Genomic DNA, 18,912 nt, shown 5'->3' with positions numbered 1-18,912 from the left:
TGTCGGTCGCTGTTTGTAAAAATGCCATTCAAAGTTGGCCCCTCCTCCCCAGCAGAGAGGGACAGAGAGCAGCGGTGGTTGAGCAAGCTAGAGAGTGAGTTAAGAGAGGGAGCGGCGTTAATGAGAGCAGAGCAGTGAGTCAGAGAAAAGAAATGTTATCATCTGATTGTTTGAAAGCAGTGAGGTTAAAGCACAGATAAAGCGTGATCTCAAACAGACACAGCTCTTTAAATAAATCCATGACACAGACAGAGAGCAGAGGAGATAGATGGGAGACATTGATGTAGCCTGGTCGCTACGTTTTTAAATAGTGCTGACCTCACACCCACCAGAGGGGAGTGGGCTTACACACCCACTGCCCTAAGGTCGAGGCCCAAAAACATCCCAATCACAGGAATAAGAAAATATAGGCATGTAGATATGAACACTGCTACACACTTTTAATTTGTCATAAGTGATGTTTGAGAAATTATGCTTGTTTGAGTCTATATATATTTTTTAAGAAAATGCAACATAAGCATTAGCATGCTTCAAGGTATTATTTATGATTTCCTATTTCAAATGCTCATGGTTTTTCCCTTTCATTACCATTTTATATGAGGCAGAGGAGCTTCTTGGTTTTGTCCGAGGCAAGAGAAATTTAAACGTGCTAAAATATATATATATATATATATATATATATATATATATATATATATGTATATGACATACCTTCTCACTCAATGGTTTTTCTTTATTTCTATTACTTTCTACATTGTAGATTCACACTGAATACGTCAAAACTATGAAGGAACACATGGATTTGTAGTAAACAAAAAAGGGTTAAACAAACCAGAATATGTTTGATGTTTTAGATTCTTCTGCTTCTTTTGCTTTGATGACAGCTTTGCACACTCCTGGCCTTCTCTCAATCAGCTTCATGAGGCAGTCACCTGAAATGGTAATAACTCCATATGTGTTCCTTCATAGTTTTCATGTCTTCAGTATGAATCTACAGTGTAGAAAGTAATAAAAATAAAGAAAACCCATTGTGTGAAAATGTGTTTCCAAACTTTTTACCGGAGTCTTCCCAAGCAACTTGCAATTTATTCTCTCTGTGTCTGTTCTCCCCCTCTCATCCTCCAGCTCCACACCATCTTTTCAAATGACCTTGGGTCGACTTTCTTGTTTAGACCCAGACCAAGTTACCCCAGCAACCACACATCACCAGGACAACCAGGAGCACTGCTGTGCATATATATGATGTACAGAAAGCACCCCCGTGGCTATTTCAGATAGGGTTGTTGTTTACACATCACACATTAAGTCACACGTTCTTACTCACACATTACAGGAAAACTGCTGTTTGCTTGTGCTATACCTGCTACTGAGGAGTTAGCTTCTCTGCTGACCTTCCAGGAGCTGAAATGTCTCTGCGACGAGCCACAGAATGCAATGCCATTTCTAGCTTTTGTTTGTGTTTTGCATTTGTGCTGTTATCCAAGGTGAACAATAATACAGAAGCCCAATTAGGAGAGGGACGTAAAACACTTGCCATCAGGCAGCAGGTGCAGCAACACCATTCACCTGACACCTCATTTAAATGCATCAATAGAGCAGCCACATTCGAAAGTGAAAGTCAGCCATTTAAGTGGCTGCCTTCATATCACATTTTTCACACTTATTTATAAATATTTTGACAGTAACACATTTTCTGTTTTTTTTCTGTGTTTTGGCTCACAGCCCAGCACGTTAGATTTAGTAAAAGGTGGCAGACATCCGTAAATGGAGGACAGTGAGGCACACTTACAGCTCTGATGCAGTCTGTATTTTGAATTTTATGAATCAGTGTTTTGCATCGATGCAAAAGCTTGCATGAGAGTTGCAACCATGCTTCTCTCTCCTTCTCTTTAAGGTTTTCATAGTCCAAACCTGGTCAATCCCAGTCTCACCCTGCAGCCAACATCCTCTGTTCACCCTGTGCTCAACACATGGTTGGTTTTATGTGTCTCAGTGTGCAGGGCCTATTGGAGGCGGTGGAAGGATAGGGTTACATGGTTTGAGGAGAAGACAGTTATTTCATCTGTTTTAGAAAGAAGTGGAGTGCTTGAGGAGTTTCAGAGACAGGGGAGTGCAGCATCAGAGAGTCGTCTTTGTTTTTCCTGAGAAGCAGTTCCCACCCCAAGCTACTTGTAATGAGCACGGCTGTTCGATAGCACCTTCTCAGCTGAAAAGGTGCCACAGTATCGCCCATCCTGCTCTTCCAACAGCATCCTCCAACAGCATCCCCCCCCCCCCCTTAACCCATTCATCACACTCAAAATGCCTCTCACCGGCCAAGCTCATCTCCAACAGGTCAAAGGAAGATTGATTTGTTTGTGTACAGAGGCAAAGAGAGCGCGAGGGAGCGAGAAGGAGCAAAAGAAAAGGAAAAGACGGAGGTAGGAGTCGAGAAAGGCTGAAACCGGGGTGTGTTTCTGTGTGTGTGCTGTATGTGTGTGTGTACTGAAGACTCACAACACCAGTCAATCAGTTAGACAAGCAGATAGACAACCACACAGCTTGAGTGTGCGTTTGTGTGTGATAGACTGAAGCCCACAGACAATGTTTTCACCCCTTTTCACCCCCCTCTAGCGTTCGCTCACCTGTCTCAGCCTGTGCTGTCTACCTTTCTTAGCCAGCATATTTAATCTCCTCTGCACAATGTGACCAGAATAGTAGCAGTGGAAGTATTTTGTCTCTTTCACCTCAGGGAAGTTTTCATTTTGATCCTTAAATAGACGCGTTTTGGACAGATAACGTGGTGGTTCATGATAGATACTATGGAGTTCTTTCAGCGGGGAGATCGCGTGCTGAGGGTGTCAATATTCATATTTCCACATCAAAAGGGATAATGTTGCTTTTTGAATTAATAATAGAATTAAAGTCTTCCTCAGTTTGCTGCATGCTGATAAACCTTTCAAAATGCCAGACTGTATAAAATGTTTCCAGGTAAGCAAAAATGTTGTAGAGACTTTTTAATGGTATCTGTATGTGTTCTCTCTGAGCCACGGGGTGTAGAACTGTAAACGGACAACAACTGCTGTGTTAGGATCTATTATGCCTTCGTGTTGTGGGCTGAGGAAAGAACCTTAGGAGTTTTTGGCAGATGTCTGAGTCAGCCCGTAGAAACTGAGTTGTTTTCTTGTCAGCTTAGCATCTTTCACGTAAATGTGAGAACAAAGTGTTTCAGTGATGCAACTAATTATCATTGAGATATCTGAGCTTTGCAAAGATTTGATCTCATGCCTGAAAGCTACACAGCCAGTTCCCTGTCTTCCCGTATGCCTTGTAAAATGTCAAGGTCCAATTATATTGTCTTTTTCCATTTGGGTTTTGAATTTACTCGCTGCTGGACCTGAATCGCCGCCAGCGAGCCCTGGCTGCTGCTGTAAACAGCCAAGTTTAAACACTCCACTCATGCTGACATGGTTCAGCGGTTGTGTCGAACTCTAATCGACGTACAATTCAAAGGAGCTTTTAAAAGACCCTTATGGCGTCCTCCAGGGTCAGACTAATATATAGGTTTGCCAATATTGACTTGTCATTTTAAGTTGATAAGATGATGTTTGCAGGTCCATGCAGGTCTTAGAGTCATGACTTATTTTTACAAAATACTAGTCCAAAAGTATCAATGCTCACCTTGTTACAGTTACAGTATTTACCCTTTGCTCCAGTTCCATTCAGATTATATGATGGCAATAAATGTTGCAGTGCAAGGAGTAGTGTCTTGTTACACACCTGAGTGAAAGCAAAGGGCATGATTGGTCTACAGAAGCTCTGTCGTCACTCTGTTGTGCTCTGACTGGTGCATGGGACAAAATGCCCCCTGAAGACAACATTTAAAAAAAATCGTTGTTGGTGAATGCTGTCTCTGCTGACAGTGATGGCCTTTGAACCCTGCAGGGAGTGGCCAACCTGCCACTGATGAATGAGCCGTACATGGTTGCCAGTTCAGAGGCCACAGTGGTTGGATAATGTGTTCAACTTTAGAACCCTACCTACCCTCCCCCATCTCTTCATTTGATAACGTAATCATCTCCTCCAACAGCAACCTCCTGCCCCCAAGCTCATGTCTTTGAAGCCTGCTGTGCTGAAGCTGGAAGTGGGTCTATAACCGCTTGCACTTGTTTGATTAGTAGTAGCAGTCTAAATCCACCTTTGATTGATACATAGTCGTGGTTCATGTTGACCCAGGAGCTTACCTTAGAAGCACTTTATGATCTGAACATCCTGCTCCTCCTTTTCCCCAGAGAACTCCATTGTGATCTCATGCTCCTCATCCCAAATTCTTACACTGCATTCAGCATTTTGCAGCTTAAAGGCTCTCCATGTTTATCGCCCACATGCACAAGGGTGTGATATACCTGCATCCAACCAAGAAACAAAACAGGTTTTGCAGTTGTGTTATAATGAAGGAAATACATGCAACATGTTTGTTAGACTTCAGTAATGCAGACAAAGCTTTGTCTGTGTCACTGATACAGACTAAACTAAAAGCTAATTTTGATGAATAGCACTGAGTGTAAACAGAAGCTCCACAGGGAACAGTTAAACTCTAGATTTAACAGTTTCAAGTCATTTTGGTGGCCAGGTTCTCACTGCAGCTCAGTCTTTCTGTCTGTAGCTGACAGGTGTGTAACCTCGGTGAAGTCCTCTGCAGCTGAAGCTCTCCCTCGAGCTTTAATGAGGAGTCTGAGATACCGACATCTCTGTTGTATCGACTGAGCTGTCATTTGCATAGCTGGCCTGCTTGCTTGAATGTTTTGCCAGTGGACTTTGCCCTCCCAGACGACGAGTCGCTTCTGCCACCAGCACTGCCGCTGACTGCAGATTTTTAGAAGAATATGATTGAAACTGTCCCCCCTCCACCCCCATGCAATAACTCATGTGATTTGGTTTTAGTGCAGCTGCATAAATTATCATATTTAATAGGGGAAAATGCCATGACACTTGTGGCCACAATAACTCAAGAACAATACATGACAGAAACATCATATTTACAACCACGCGCTCCCTTTAGTGAACATAATCTGATTACCTTTTGGAACAGCTTGTGCATAAATTTGCATGTTAGTGTAGAAAATGGCAATAATTTAGCTGCCTGTTGTTTGTAAACTGTGTTAGTGTCAAAAAGCCAAAGCGCTGACTATTTCTGAAATGTAGTCACGTGTCTGATCTAATTGAACAATTTAATTGAACAGCCAGTGAAGCTCTTAGCCCTGTCTGCAAGATTAATTTTCCCCTTTGTGCAAACAGCATGAAGCACCTACAGATAGTAGGAAAAACGATGGAGTCGCTGCATTGACGCTGACTTTGTGCTGCCCGTCACCTGTTGTGTGCATGGTAGTTGCGGCGTCAGTTAAGCAAAAATCTTGCCTTGGGAAGAGGAAAACATAACAGGCAGATGGAAACGTTCAGATGCATCTTTGTTCTTGTATTTACGCCAAGAAGCCGACCAACGCCCAGTGACTGAAAAGCATGAGTGTTTCCTCACAGGCAGTGTTTTCCTAATTTTAGTGGAACTTAGCAGACAGATGCTGTTCTTGGGCTGGCCTGCCGCTGTGTGATTTCTGATGTAATCTTGCTTACTGAGCTGGATCGATTCTGTAGCTCACTCTCTGGGTGGGCTATGACAAACTGGCTAGCCTTTGCTGTAAGTGGAGCACAGTGCGGTTGTGGAGTCGGGGAGAGCCCATAGGAGCTGTCATAGATTTGTATTATGTAGGGTAATGCTGCTCACAGAAGCAGCGCAACCCAATTCCACACAAGCTCTTTTGATCAGCCCACCAACAGAAGGTTTAAAATTTGCATAGAGAGCAGAAAAGCCAGAAAACCACGGGGGTTGTGTCAAAATTGTAGCGTTACAGCGCAGATCCAAAGCTCTTGTGTTCTCACGAAAACGTTATGGGTCTCCCACACACACGAGTCTTTTTGTGTCTCTCTCATCAGAAACCGGCTCAGCCATCACCTCCTCATGTATTGGTCTGGGTAACTCACTCACGCCACCTGCAGGTCAGGCTGGCAAACCCGTTCCAGGTTACAATGGTAAGAGTCAGAACTGATGATCTACACCGCAGCTACAGAACACACAAGACACAAACCAGCATTTTCTGTCTTTTAATTTCTTTTGTATGTATTTCTGCACCCCAGATTCCAGAAGAACATAAATAAAACCAGAATGCAATCATTTGCAAAATGAGTCCATGTACTAACATCCTTTTTATAATCATGTGTTCACAAAGTGGTGAACCTCCCTCCATCCTCGCTCTGAACCACTGAGCCTTTCCAGGATGCTCCTTTCATACCCAATCATGATCCTATCACCTGTTACCAATCAACCTGTTTACCTGTGGAATGATCCAAACAGGTGTTTTTGGAGCGTTCCACATCTTTCCCAGTCTTTTGTTGCTCCTGTCCCAACTTGTTTGAAACATGTTGCTGCATCAAATTCAGAATAAGCAGATATTTACAGAAATCAATGAAGCTGATGAGGTCAAACATTAAAATTATTGTCTCTGTACTGTTTTCAGTTGAGTGTATGTCAAAAAGCATTAGCAAGTTATCGTTTTCTTTTATGTTTTAAACAGCATGCCAACTTTTTTTTGCATTAGGGTTGTATATTTTTTTATTTCACTTTCCAGTCATTATTTTATAGTATAGTATAAGTATAAAACTGCTGCACCTCTATTGCTAATACAGATAAACCAAAACAGAAATAGATAAAACTTAGCAGCTGCTTGTAATTCCCTGCAGAGTATTTCACATTATTGCTCTTCAAGTTTGCTAGTGGGAGATACACTGCCTCTGAATATGAATTGCTTGCTCTTCCCTTTCCACCAGTCACAGTGATCGATGATGACATGCAGGAGGTGAAGCCAAGAACCCTGGGAAATATTGTGGTGAGGTAAGATGCGTGGTTATATTCACAGCCGTGTGAGCAGCTTAGTCATTGCTTTACCTTTCATCGATCACTCACACATGCAAACACATTTAAAATGTAACAGAAAAGCATTTTGCATGCTCTAATCAAATTTAAACTCCAATCTTTCAGCCATTAATCTTAATAAGTCACTGTTGGGCGGCTTATATTCAACTCCAAAGAACCTCACTCCCGTCTTTGCCAGAGTCGGAGAATGAAACGTGTGTGCAAGTTTATATAAGAGCTGCCTGTGCAAAGTGAACTTCATCAAAAGCTCCAGCAGCCCTTTGTGCTGCCTTTTCTTCCAGCCTGCTACTGTTATCGCTCTCCAACTCTGTTTCCCTGTTCTTCTGGTATTGATTCAACGCCAAACATGGGGGATTTCCAAGGAATTCACATGTACAGTGCATCCAGGGATGACGCCAGGTAGAAATGTAAACAGACTGGAACGGCTGTGTGACTCTACTTCCTTCTAGTCTAGAAAGTTCCAGTTCCAGCCCGCTTGTTTGATCAAAACTATATACACAGCCTCATTAAATCATATTCAGTATTTACAGAGTGAGTAGTTGTAATGTGTTATGGCCTCTAAGCAGTGTGTTTTTGTATGTATTATATATAAATTGTATTGCAATTATGTCATGTTGCATTTGTTATACATCTTATTCTTTCAAATGTAGCTTTTGTGCATAAGAACCTTAGTTTATTATATTTATATTTTTTAATCAGAACAGAGTGTGTAGATTTTGTCATAAAGAGCACAAATGACTCAGCCAACCAGCATCACAAACAAGATTTTTGCTTTGATTATTCTGCTGGTAGTGAAATTAATCTATGCCGAGGCATGTTTAGGGTTCAAACTTGGGAAATGGGATCATCTTGGTCAAGTCACTGGTCAAGAAGCGGGATTACTGGTGGCCTCTGGAAAAACAAAGACTATCCTATCTGCTGTGTGTGTGTCAGGCGGGGTTAAGTATAGCAGAGTCTGGCTGTGTGTCTAGACTCCTATCCATTGTCATGGTGCTGCAATATAGCCCTTTGGGGGGAAAATACACCCGTCAAAGTATGTCTACTAAAAGTGTTTGTTTTTGCCACTGATGGTTGGTATTCTAAGAGTTTGACATTACGGAACAGATCCCAACAGAGATTATATCGCTCTGTTCAAAGCCACCAGACTCCTTTGACAAAAACAGTCATTTTGTCACACATCATCATGCATCATGATGGTTGCAGCATTTTGAATCTAATGTGTTAAATTCCAAACCTTCTTTTTTTTAACCTGTTAGATATTCAGACCCCAAAATATACAGAGACAGATTTTAGGTATAAAAGTCTGTACTTTCATACCAGATGCAAAGAGTTAAAGAGAAATTTTGGAATGGAGGTACACTTATTTTTTGCATGCTTTTCCCCTCAGACTGCCTTTACCACCTGGTGCAGCGTTGTCACTGTGGCAGAACCGCGAACTGTTCAAGGAGCTCTACTTCACCAAGTTCCCAGTAAGACTATAATTACATTATGTTCTCACATTCTGATGTTTATTGGACATTAAATAATGAGCACATCTGAGAGAATAACTTGAATTTCTGTCAGAACAGTTGTATTCGTTTGAGGTTCTGTTTGCTGGATTAATAATGAGTGGGTGGTGAGAAGTATGTGGTAAAATGTGGCCCTCTAGTGTTGAAATCTTATATTACAGAGCCATTATTTCTTGTTGCATTCATTTAGAAGATTGAATGAAGAAATTGAGTAATTCTGAGGGGGAAAAAAAAAACCTCTAACAAACACCACGAACTCAAATTAAGTAGGATTCTTTCTGGTTAGAGTAAAAGAGGCTCTTCTGACCTGCTCCAAATACCACGTTACACAGGATCATAATGTAATCATTCCTTTCTGATCCTTCATCAGGGTTACTATGACACCATGGATGCAGGTTTTGTGGATGAGGAGGGTTTCCTTTACATCATGTCCCGGTCTGATGATGTCATCAACGTGGCAGGCCACAGGCTGTCTGCCGGAGCACTGGAGGAGGTAGAGAGCGATTACACAGGAAGTGACTCAAAGGTTTTCCCACCTCTTCTTTTTGTTAGTGTCATATATGTGTGTATGTGTGTGTGTGTTTTGCAGTCAGTGCTGCAGCACCCTGCAGTGGGAGACTGTGCTGTGGTGGGACTAGAAGACACTCTGAAGGGTGTTGTTCCCTTGGCCTTGTGTGTACTTAAAAATGGTGAGGCATGACAGATGTATAGTGTGGCATAACTGACGATGTAACTCCTTGGGTATCATTTTGTCACACATGCTTTTCCTCTTTTTGATGATGTCATCTTTTACTTTAAGAGGTAAGAGAAGTTAATAAGAAAATTAAGACTAATACTGAAATTAAATTCCGTTAATGCCACATGTGCTTGTTTGCATCATGTGTCTCAGGTGTGCAGAAAAATGAAGAGGAGATCACAAAAGAGATGGTGAAGCTGGTGAGAGACACCATTGGACCAGTGGCTGCCTTTAAAAAAGTGCTTTTCGTCCAAGGATTGCCCAAGACGCGCTCTGGCAAGATCCCTCGCTCCTCTTTAGCCAACCTGGTCAACGGCAAGCCCTACAAGGTCTGACACAACTCTGAAGGAAACAGTTTGTGCGTTATTGCTGTCACCAATAGTTTTTTTAAAAAGTTAAGTACTGCAGGATAAAATCGCTGAGGAGAAATATTGTTCTTATGTTTTTTTTTTTGGTCCCCTTTGCAACAATTTACAGCCGCTCAGGAAACAGTAAAGCTCATTTTGCAGTGCAGAATTTGAGTAATGATGGTGCATTAGCAGGCCCGGTGCTCATTAAATACAAGCGAGGGCTCATTTGGGATTACATCTCTTTATAGTTACTGACTCAGGTTTCTGCTGATCGGGTGCTAAAGGTGTCAAGAGAGAAGTGGATGACGAATTGAGGAAAAAAAGGACTTAATACAGTAGTTATGTTCACAGATGTAAATACAAGGTTTCCATGGATACAGCCTTAATGGTCTACAATTGTTATCGAAATGCAAGATTTTAAAAAATGTCCCCGCATTGCAGAGTGTAATCATCATGTACACATAACTGACTGAGGTAATAGTTATTATTATAGCTTTAATTACATTTTAATTGGGCCACGTTCACTTTTAAATGAGCTTTGTGATACTTTGCCAGTAGAAATACAGAGAAACTGTTTTTCCACACAGATCACTCCAACCATCGAGGACCCGGATGTGTTCAAAGACATCGAGAGGCAGGTAGAAAAAGCCCTGAGAGGTCACAGCGCCTGAACTCATCTGTTTGGTGATGGAGAAAACTGAGGTTGGATGCATTTTGAAGCTTTGCAGCACTGGGTGTGAACTAAAAGAAGTAAATTTCTAAGTCGAAGGCGGAGGAAGACACTGACGTTGAAGTTTTACCTTCTCACCCGATAAGAACTGCGGTAAATCCATGAAGCAGGGTTAATGTTTCCATCTGTAATAATGAAATTAACAGTCTGTTTGTATGTAGTCAGAATAATAATGTGAAACTGCAGCATTACATGCTGTGCTCATTCATAATTAATGAACAGAGGCAATGTATGACGACAGGCTTTACTAAATGATGCTCTTGGGCCATTTTAACTGTGAATGAAAAATAATGAAGACAACTCATTCACTGACAGTATTTTTTTTTATTGACAATGAAAATTTGCTTGCTCACCACTTAGTTTTGACCAAGTACAAGAATAAATAAAAAAAAAAAGGACACAAAAGAAAATGATTCATTGTTCGTGCAAATTGAAGATGTAAAAACAAATTAAAAGCGTAAGACTTGTTTGAGTCGTCCATCAGAAATAACTAAAAGACAGATAACAGGGCCGTACAATAGGTTGCCCTGGAAACTCCGACAGAAACAAAGAGTTAACAGTTACACCAATGTAAGTCACAGCAAGCAACAGGTTTTTGTCATTAAAAGTCACCTCACTTCAACATGGTCATATACACTCTACGCACACTATGAGCTAAAGCAGTCTGTCTTTCAGTTATTTCCTCTGTTAGCGTAGTGTCTGAGGGGTCGGGGGAGAAGGCCAGCTCGGCTGAGTGTGTAGTTGTCCTTTGTGTTAATGTCTCGCCTGACAAAACATACAGTACGACAAGTGACAGGTTCTATGAGTGACGTCCTGCTTTTTTTTCGTTCTCTGAGAAGTTTTTGTGCAGCTTCGGGAGAGCAGTGGCGCCTCTTGTTTCGTCCTTGGCTACTGAATAGTCCGTTGAGTTGATGCGGTTGTATCAAAGTGCTTGTCATGTCGTCCCAGTGCGTCGACGTGTCCTCTTAAAACGCTCCTTTATGACAGCGAGTCGTAAGAAAGGAGGAATGATGTTTTGTTGGTACCAGAAATGGGGCTCGGAGTGGTTTTTGTACACCACTAGAGGGCAGGTTTTCACACAACATCCAGACTCTTCCTCTCTCTATGGTGCAGCACAGGTTCATCATCATCATCAGCAGCACAATGAAAAAATAAAACCATATGTACAAAATGATCTAGAGGGGTTGGGTAATATGGAGACAGTTTAAAGAGCAGCATATATTAATCTATGGTCCACTAAATGAGGTGGCAGGGACATTTTTTTGCACAAACTCTGAATATCTTTTTATACATAGATGTGTGTATATATTAAAAAATGGCATATTTATGTACAGATAACCTACACATCTCCTGTAGAAGAAATACACAGTACATTATGCTTCGACAAGTTACTGTACATGTAAAAGGTAGAAATGGTGACAACAGGGTAGCCTGCAGGACAGTTTAGCACCGGCATCTGGTGCCCACATTATGGGGGCGAGGAGGAGGGGGGTCGGGCGGGGGGCGTCAGAGAGGAGAGCAGGGCTTCTTGGCAGTGCGTGTCATCACAACGGTTTGTTCCGCGGCAGGTTGGCCTATCCAGCAGCTCCCCTAGTTAATCTCCATTCAGAACTGTACCTGAGGGGAAACAGAATTAGCCTTTAATTGACATGAATTAACCTTTATATTAGGGGAGGTTTCTGAAGAAGAGATGAAAAACCCTGAATTATAACTTGGTTGTAGCTCGTAGTAAACAGCTGGGATGGTGACTTCGAAAGTAGTTGTATTAGCAAAGTAATCATTCATCCAGCTGTACTGATTAGTAATATGATATTAGAATAGAATTTAGTACTTTTGAGCAGTAAAAATGTGAATTTATTACCTGTTTTTTGCAATTTCCAAATAAGATCGTGTTTCAGAAATACTTGGTGTGTAAATGTTTTGGAAACTACCTTAAAAACCTGAGTCTGAAAGGAAGGAAGTGAGAAAAGGTGTTTTATTTTTGGGCGTCTCTATGGAAATCTTGTGCTGTCTGTATTCGTTTTTGGCGGAGACATCTTGCAGCGGTGGAAAAACAGACGTACAGTCAGCTGCGGAGGGTGAGACAGTCACACTGTGTGCAGAAAATAGTTAAATAGCATCAGTTTCCTGTGCACGTGCACTGTTACCAGAATCCAACCCTGTGCTCTGGCTGAACTCTGCACTGTATTCTGTCTCTTTTGGCTGTGTGGGAGTACTTATAAAAATAAGCTGATGAAAGCATTAGAAACAGCCTGCTGGGTGCTCCACGGGATGAGCAAATTCTTTGGAAACACAAGATTATGAAGGTGTATTTTTTCCCAGCTGAACCAAACCTCTTCTGCTCTGCATTTTATCATTATTATCTGTGTACGGTGCCTCTAACCTCGCCACTCACTACACTCTGGAGGCTTGTGATGATACGAGTTTCCCGTTGCACTCACCGCAGCCTGAACCGATTAATGTAGTGATGGCATCTTACCTACTGGAACACCTGTGTCCCAGAGATTTGAATGTTTGTTGTTAAACTGGAAAACATTTAGATGATGCTGTTCGACATTTTTAACCACTTGAGTTGTTTGGAGAAGGCTGACTGACAGGAGGGCGAGAGCCGAGCAGCATGCCTTCTTTCTGGACACAGATTACAGATAACACAGGCTGGTACAAGATGGATGAATCATCTTCTCCCAGTTGTTACTGGTTCAAACGTGTTCACTGTATTTTCTTTTTGAACAAATTCTGTAATTTCGGGAGAACAAATATGCTTCAGTTATATCTCAATCAACCCTTTTTATTGCTCTTAAAGACGTCTTGTGAGCAAATTACAGCTGTGCTTCAAGTTTACTGCTTTAGGTGTAAGAAAAGCTTATTTTGATTCATCGTTACAAATAAAAGTACATTTTTATCCATTTTATCCACGTGTGAGGTTTGTGCTCTATGTAGTGATGCCCCCGAGTTGTCCACTGCTTTCTGCTAACAATCCCACAATGCAATTCTCCACATTTAAAAGATCCAAACACTGCAGTCGTACTTTACACCCGTCATTGAGGATATAGAGATCTCAGGTTACTGCTCACGATTGGGTAAACTGTACATGTTAGGAAGTAGTGAGCGAGTGAACTAGGAGGTCATTTTGTCCACAGCTGACAGTCTCGTGTCTATCTGGACTTTTCATGCTAAACAAGCAGGATTCAGTGTTGTCTCTCTCTGCAGCGTGATTTTGCATCTGGTTGCCACTTCAGTTGTGATGAAATTTCCCACAGTACACATGCAGAGAGGCAGGTAATGTGTCAAATCAAAACAGACACTTGTGAGAAATTACACCTTTTCACCGCACCTGGCAGCACAAAGAAGACAGTTGGAAGTGAAACTAGGGCAAGCTCGCTTTGTAATCTGAAAAGTCCCACAAGGCCTATTTTTAGGAACCTTAAACAGCCGTAATCATGCAAACTATCTTTAACTAGTCTGCGTGTGAGGTACAGAACTCCTGGTTTATTTGAAGCAGATTTCCAAAGCTCGGACCGTGACCGCCTCATCTTTTTTTGGATGGACATTAAAGGGGGGATGTCAGCATGAGGCCGTGGCTCGTTGCTAGCCCGCCGTCTTCTATCACCTTATCACAGCTACCTGGCAGAAACGCCGCAGAGGCTCGCCAAGCCCGACGAGACAAACATGCTTATCTTGGGAAACAATTGGCCCGCTTCTCTTTCATCCAATATCTGTTTTAAGCACTTCTGAAGAAAGCTGTGTATTTGACAGAGCGAGAATCTGTGTTGTGTTACATACAGCGTACAGTTTAAGGTCCCTCTCTTCCTCCTCTCAGCAGGAGTAGGTTCTCACCGTGGAGCTGTCCAGCCGCTGCACTGCAGAGGGTCCGACTGTAGGGGGAGACAGCGAGAGGGAAAGAGCTTTTAAGTCTTAACATTAAAGCCTCCTGTTCTATCAGATGGACCCAGAGTGAGAAGGAAACACTCCTCCACTTGGTCACCACCGCAAACATGTGCCACAAGATGAGACGTCCTCAACGGTATGAGTTCGAGCACACGCAAAACACTTTCCTCACACAACAGAGATCACTTGTAGAGTCACCCTAAGAAGGAGAAGCCATGTATCACGCACTCAAAGGAAGTTTTAATTTTGCGTGGATTTACACCAGCAACAAGATTTGAATGTGTTGTGGACGTCACAGACCAGGGAGCACAGAGACTGGAGACAGAGGGACACAGGAAGGCTGTTTGAGTGTCACTGGGAACACCTTGTTAGAGGAGAACACTGGCCAGTGCAGATAGATGGTTTCCAGTCATGTATCATAACTCAGGTGGCTTGAGGTAGAGAAACAGTTGTTGATACACTCTGCATCCTTTTAAAGGGTAATTTCCAGGTTATCACAATGTGGATCTTGAGCTTTATAGTTCATTCTGGACCTTGAAAACGAGATGAATCAATAAGGACTATTTATTTACCTATGTGGCGCTTTTGTCTTCATCATCAGCAGATTTAATTTCAGCTGTCATAGAATTGAATGTTCAAACCTTTCATGATTCTGATCATCTTTAGTTGAGCTTGACATTAAAGTCTCAAACGTGAGGTCACCAGTGCATGAATGGGTGAATGCTGATGTGCTGATTTGTGGTTGGTAAGAGAAAAGCACTATATAAATGCAGTCAATGCACTGTGAAAACAGAGTCTAGAGGTGCTTATGATCATGAGAGTTTGAACATGTACAGTTCCAAGTAGAGATCTTCACGGGTCAAACAATTTGGGCCTGAACTGAAAAATACCTGAAAATGTACCACCTGGATCTAAACCAGACCCACCTGTGACCCAGTTTCACAGCTGACTGGTTCATTTACAAGCTGTCAAAACAAAACTTTTTGTTTTACCTAATGTAGCCGCCTGACTCATAATCCATCCTCCTCTCTAAGCAAGTCGGTAAAATGATCCAGGTTTCAACTGTTTGCCCTTTTGAACTACAATAATGAATGCTCATTCGTTGCCATGGCTGCTAAAATTAGCATTGCTAATTCGCTATCATCTGTGCTCTCTGAGAGAGTCTGTTGTGGCTCTTGACCCGGGACCCGTGGACCTAAACTTGTACAGGACCCGGTCGGGTCTCAGGTCTTCTGGTTTGGGTGGACCTGTGAAAACCTCTAGTTCCAAGACAAGCTGAGCAAATTATATCTACTAATGAAGTCTGTGTAATACAGCTGAAAGCTCCAGAATGAGGGAGTCAGTAGACCTTCAGCTGATATGTAGTCAACCTGGGTCTTAATTCAGCTGTTCTGGCCTTTGTTCCAAATTATACTCATAACGTTGAACTTGAGCAAGTAAATTACTGAAATCTCAGGAAGCAGCAACATGTCAAGTCCGGACAAACAGTCCATAATATATATATCCATCAGTTTACAGAGCGACTTCCTGGACTCCTGTGATTTTTTCCAATCTGTTAGGCATTGTTGAAGCAATGCTGATGTGTTCCCATGTTATCAGCATTCACACTGAGGTGTTATTACGCAGTTGTTATCAGAACAAATTGAAATAAAGGCCAAAACTACAGAGCCAAGATGCAATAACCCTGAATTATCCTTTAAAGACAGCCTATGTCAGCCAGTGTCCTCTTTTAACAGCAGAGGGATGAGGAATGACACAAACTGTCAGTTTGAGTTCTTGAGACATCCAAGATTGTACTGTTACCTATGTAAACCTCCTGATTCAGGCCAACTTACATAGCACCGCTCAGCCACCTTTTGTTTTGCTGCTTTATTACTGTAACTTCAAGGGTTACACTGAGCAAGCATGGGTCCTAATCCATAACTTGACCCCCTAGCTTTACCACCAGGGTGACTGAACACAACTATTTTGCAACTCTGCAAAACAACACCCTTGGAGTTGGATTTCAGAGAGCTTCAAGAGTAGAGAAAGAGAGAGAGAGAGGCCACAAAGAAAAGGAGAGATACAGCAGGACAGTGGTTGGCAGAGACCATGTGAAGAGGAGGGAGTATATGTAGAGTAATCATACACGCAGGGCCAACAAGCCCAGGACCTTCAGAGGGGCATAGCTGACCTTGAAACCAATCCAAATACATGTCGTCAGGGCTGTCATCCAGCGCCTCATAGAGGACTGCAGAGCAGCCGTCACAAGGTCGGAGAGAACAAGAGACATGGTCACAACACAGCAAGGAGCACCGCCTCCTGCGCCCAGGTGTGGTGCTTCGATGTACCAGTGCAACAGGTGGACCTAACCTGAGCCTTTGAAAGCCACTGTTCAGAAAATGTCATGTACTGTATAAAATAGCACCAAGCCTTACTGAACGTGTGCGTTGGGGTGCAGAGGCCGGCACTTACCCTCGGGGGGCAGTCTCCGGGAGTGACCGGACGTCGCGGTGAGGCGGAATCCAGCAGGAAGCGTCTCTGCGGATCCGGGCATCATACTTATACCGTGAACGTCTCGGGGCGGGAACTGCCTCCTCCACGACGGACCTCGGAAGTCTTTGTCGTCACACTGATGGGCAGAAGAATATCACGTTTTTAGACACAAGTGCATCAGTCACAGAAACATGTTAAATGATGTTCATATGCCATTACTCCAGGGGTGAGATTCTTCATTTAACCCATTAATTTGTGAGGAAGGAAAGCAGGATTTGAGCAGCTTTGAGGGTGCAGACTTGTTGTATTTTAACTGTAAGAAGGTTTGCTATGTCTATGCTCACAACCTGTATGTGGGTAATTTTGGGGAAATCTGGGTCACTGCATTGTAAGAAAGAACAACAACTATTACACTGGCTGCTGAAAACCAAGATGTGAAAACCCTCTAATGATGAATAAATGTGTTGTAATCACTCACTCAGAAGGCTTAATGTTTTCAGTGCATCAGCTATATTAAACTGCCCCAAATGAAGCCACGACTAAACATCTTTGAGCTTTATCTTCAAGCTAAAATACAAAGTTTAACCATCTTGAATATTAATTAGGTTGGAAACAGTTGTTGCGAGTGCTCCGAAATGACTAACGAGCTTTGTTTGTCACGACATTTCACCTCGGGGCGCGTGAGGTCACTCTGGTGGCTAATAGTCGAGCTCACCTCATCCAGCCTCCTGTCGGTGCCCAGCGCCAGCAGATTATTGTACTCTCGCTCCAGAATCTGACGTGCCTGAGGACAGAAAAACAAAACAAAACAAAACAACAGCTATTTTTAGCAGCGTGGTAACGGAGACAGCTGACACGCGACATTATTCGCACTGCATATCCATTTTACCTGAATATAGATGAGATGAGCAGTGGAAATTCACAGGGCAACCTGCCAGAGTGACAGTTGGCAGATCTGCATGTTCTGATTTAGATTCGACCAGCTTTTTGAAGGCTGATACCAACATACCTCCACTCTTGGACTGAAACTGATGACAGATGATATTTCTGCCCATATTCAGCACCTTTATATTTGGCTGGACAAGGCCAAAAAAAAAACCTTGAAGAGATTAAAAATGATCCCCTCACAATGAGGTGTTTCCATATCCAGCCTGGAAAAGCTATGAAGGCATTCAAATTTAGACGTCGCTGATAAAATCTCTCATTTTTGGCTTACGCGGGTCTAACTTTAGCTCAGACGGTCTGTTAGGCTAGTGTTGGTGTGGCGGATTACCAGCGGAGTACCTGAGTGTTTTGGTTGGGGATCTGGAGGAGCAGCGCCAGACTGCTGTAGTCGAAGTTGTCGTCCAGGGCGACCAGAGCTCCGTGCACTCCGCTCTCCAGCAGGATGTTGGCGTAGTCCCTCAGGCCTATGCTCTGCACCCAGCGGATGACCCGCTCGTTACTCCACACCAGCACGTCTGCACACACAAGCACAGAAATCTCATTTTAAAGCTCTCTTTTTATTTCTCTAGTGTTTTTTTTTTTCCATGATGCTTAGGTTTACTTTAAGTTCACTTGCCTCTCATTTCATGCTGGCTGTGCTCCCTGCGTCTCTCCAGTTCCTTCCGGTCGTAGTTGAGCTTCTTCAGACACATGATTCCATACTGTAAACTTGTTCTGGGGTCAGAAAGTCACACATGTAGACAGTCATGTGACAAGAATAACTTTTGTCGTCTGTTCGCAACAACAAAAGACAGCTTAAAACATTAAAAACGCAGAAAGAGTTTCTGGAACTAGTCCAGTACCTGTGGAAGCTGTCCACCATTTTGAGGTGCACCCTCAGGTCCTTCTTGGTGAGGTGGTCCAGCATACGTGCGTCCACCAGGCACTCCATGAAGTAGCTGCGGTACTGAGGTAGTCCTAGACTGGGCAGCCACTCGTTCCCTATCCACTCATGGTTCATGTCGCCATAAGCTAGAGTCTGATAGAAGAGACAAGTCGGCACAGATCCTCAGAAGAGAAACGGATCGTCTGCCGGATGCGTTTTCACATTGGCTGTAAAATCTAATCTGTGAGTAATGGACGGAAACAGCATCATCAGCAGTCTGCTTACCTGTGCCCAGCTCCCCTCTTCAGACTGTGACTTCTGATTGAAACACAGAGACGAGAGCACACGTGTGAGAGAAAATGAAGACCCACTGATTCTATAACACATCCTGCAGCCGCATCCAAAATGTGCTTTAAACCAGAGTTCATTCAAAGCTTTTCAAATTTGG

At 42.8% G+C, this 18,912-nt stretch overlaps 2 protein-coding genes across 2 annotated transcripts in view; one reads left to right on the top strand and one right to left on the bottom strand.

Annotated features, from left to right (window-relative positions):
- acss3 (acyl-CoA synthetase short chain family member 3) overlaps positions 1-13,202 on the top strand; it is a 39,354-nt gene extending 26,152 nt beyond the window's left edge. Inside the window, exons 10-16 of the mRNA XM_041963938.1 lie at positions 5,971-6,066; positions 6,862-6,925; positions 8,355-8,436; positions 8,846-8,968; positions 9,065-9,164; positions 9,365-9,540; positions 10,149-13,202. Coding sequence (XP_041819872.1) covers positions 5,971-6,066; positions 6,862-6,925; positions 8,355-8,436; positions 8,846-8,968; positions 9,065-9,164; positions 9,365-9,540; positions 10,149-10,232 — 725 coding nt within the window. The 3' untranslated portion in view covers positions 10,233-13,202. The remainder of the gene's footprint in view (positions 1-5,970; positions 6,067-6,861; positions 6,926-8,354; positions 8,437-8,845; positions 8,969-9,064; positions 9,165-9,364; positions 9,541-10,148) is intronic.
- The window catches only part of ppfia2 (PTPRF interacting protein alpha 2), a 150,059-nt gene continuing 141,827 nt past the window's right edge, over positions 10,681-18,912 (bottom strand). The window contains exons 23-30 of the mRNA XM_041963937.1: positions 18,750-18,782; positions 18,442-18,617; positions 18,216-18,313; positions 17,939-18,114; positions 17,370-17,438; positions 16,634-16,790; positions 14,075-14,166; positions 10,681-11,908 (exon numbers count right to left, since the gene is read on the bottom strand). Coding sequence (XP_041819871.1) covers positions 14,108-14,166; positions 16,634-16,790; positions 17,370-17,438; positions 17,939-18,114; positions 18,216-18,313; positions 18,442-18,617; positions 18,750-18,782 — 768 coding nt within the window. The 3' untranslated portion in view covers positions 10,681-11,908; positions 14,075-14,107. The remainder of the gene's footprint in view (positions 11,909-14,074; positions 14,167-16,633; positions 16,791-17,369; positions 17,439-17,938; positions 18,115-18,215; positions 18,314-18,441; positions 18,618-18,749; positions 18,783-18,912) is intronic.

This window comes from Chelmon rostratus, chromosome 22 (assembly GCF_017976325.1).
Source record: "Chelmon rostratus isolate fCheRos1 chromosome 22, fCheRos1.pri, whole genome shotgun sequence".
Lineage (NCBI taxonomy): Eukaryota > Metazoa > Chordata > Actinopteri > Chaetodontiformes > Chaetodontidae > Chelmon > Chelmon rostratus.
This window is presented reverse-complemented; position numbering and strand designations above follow the sequence as displayed.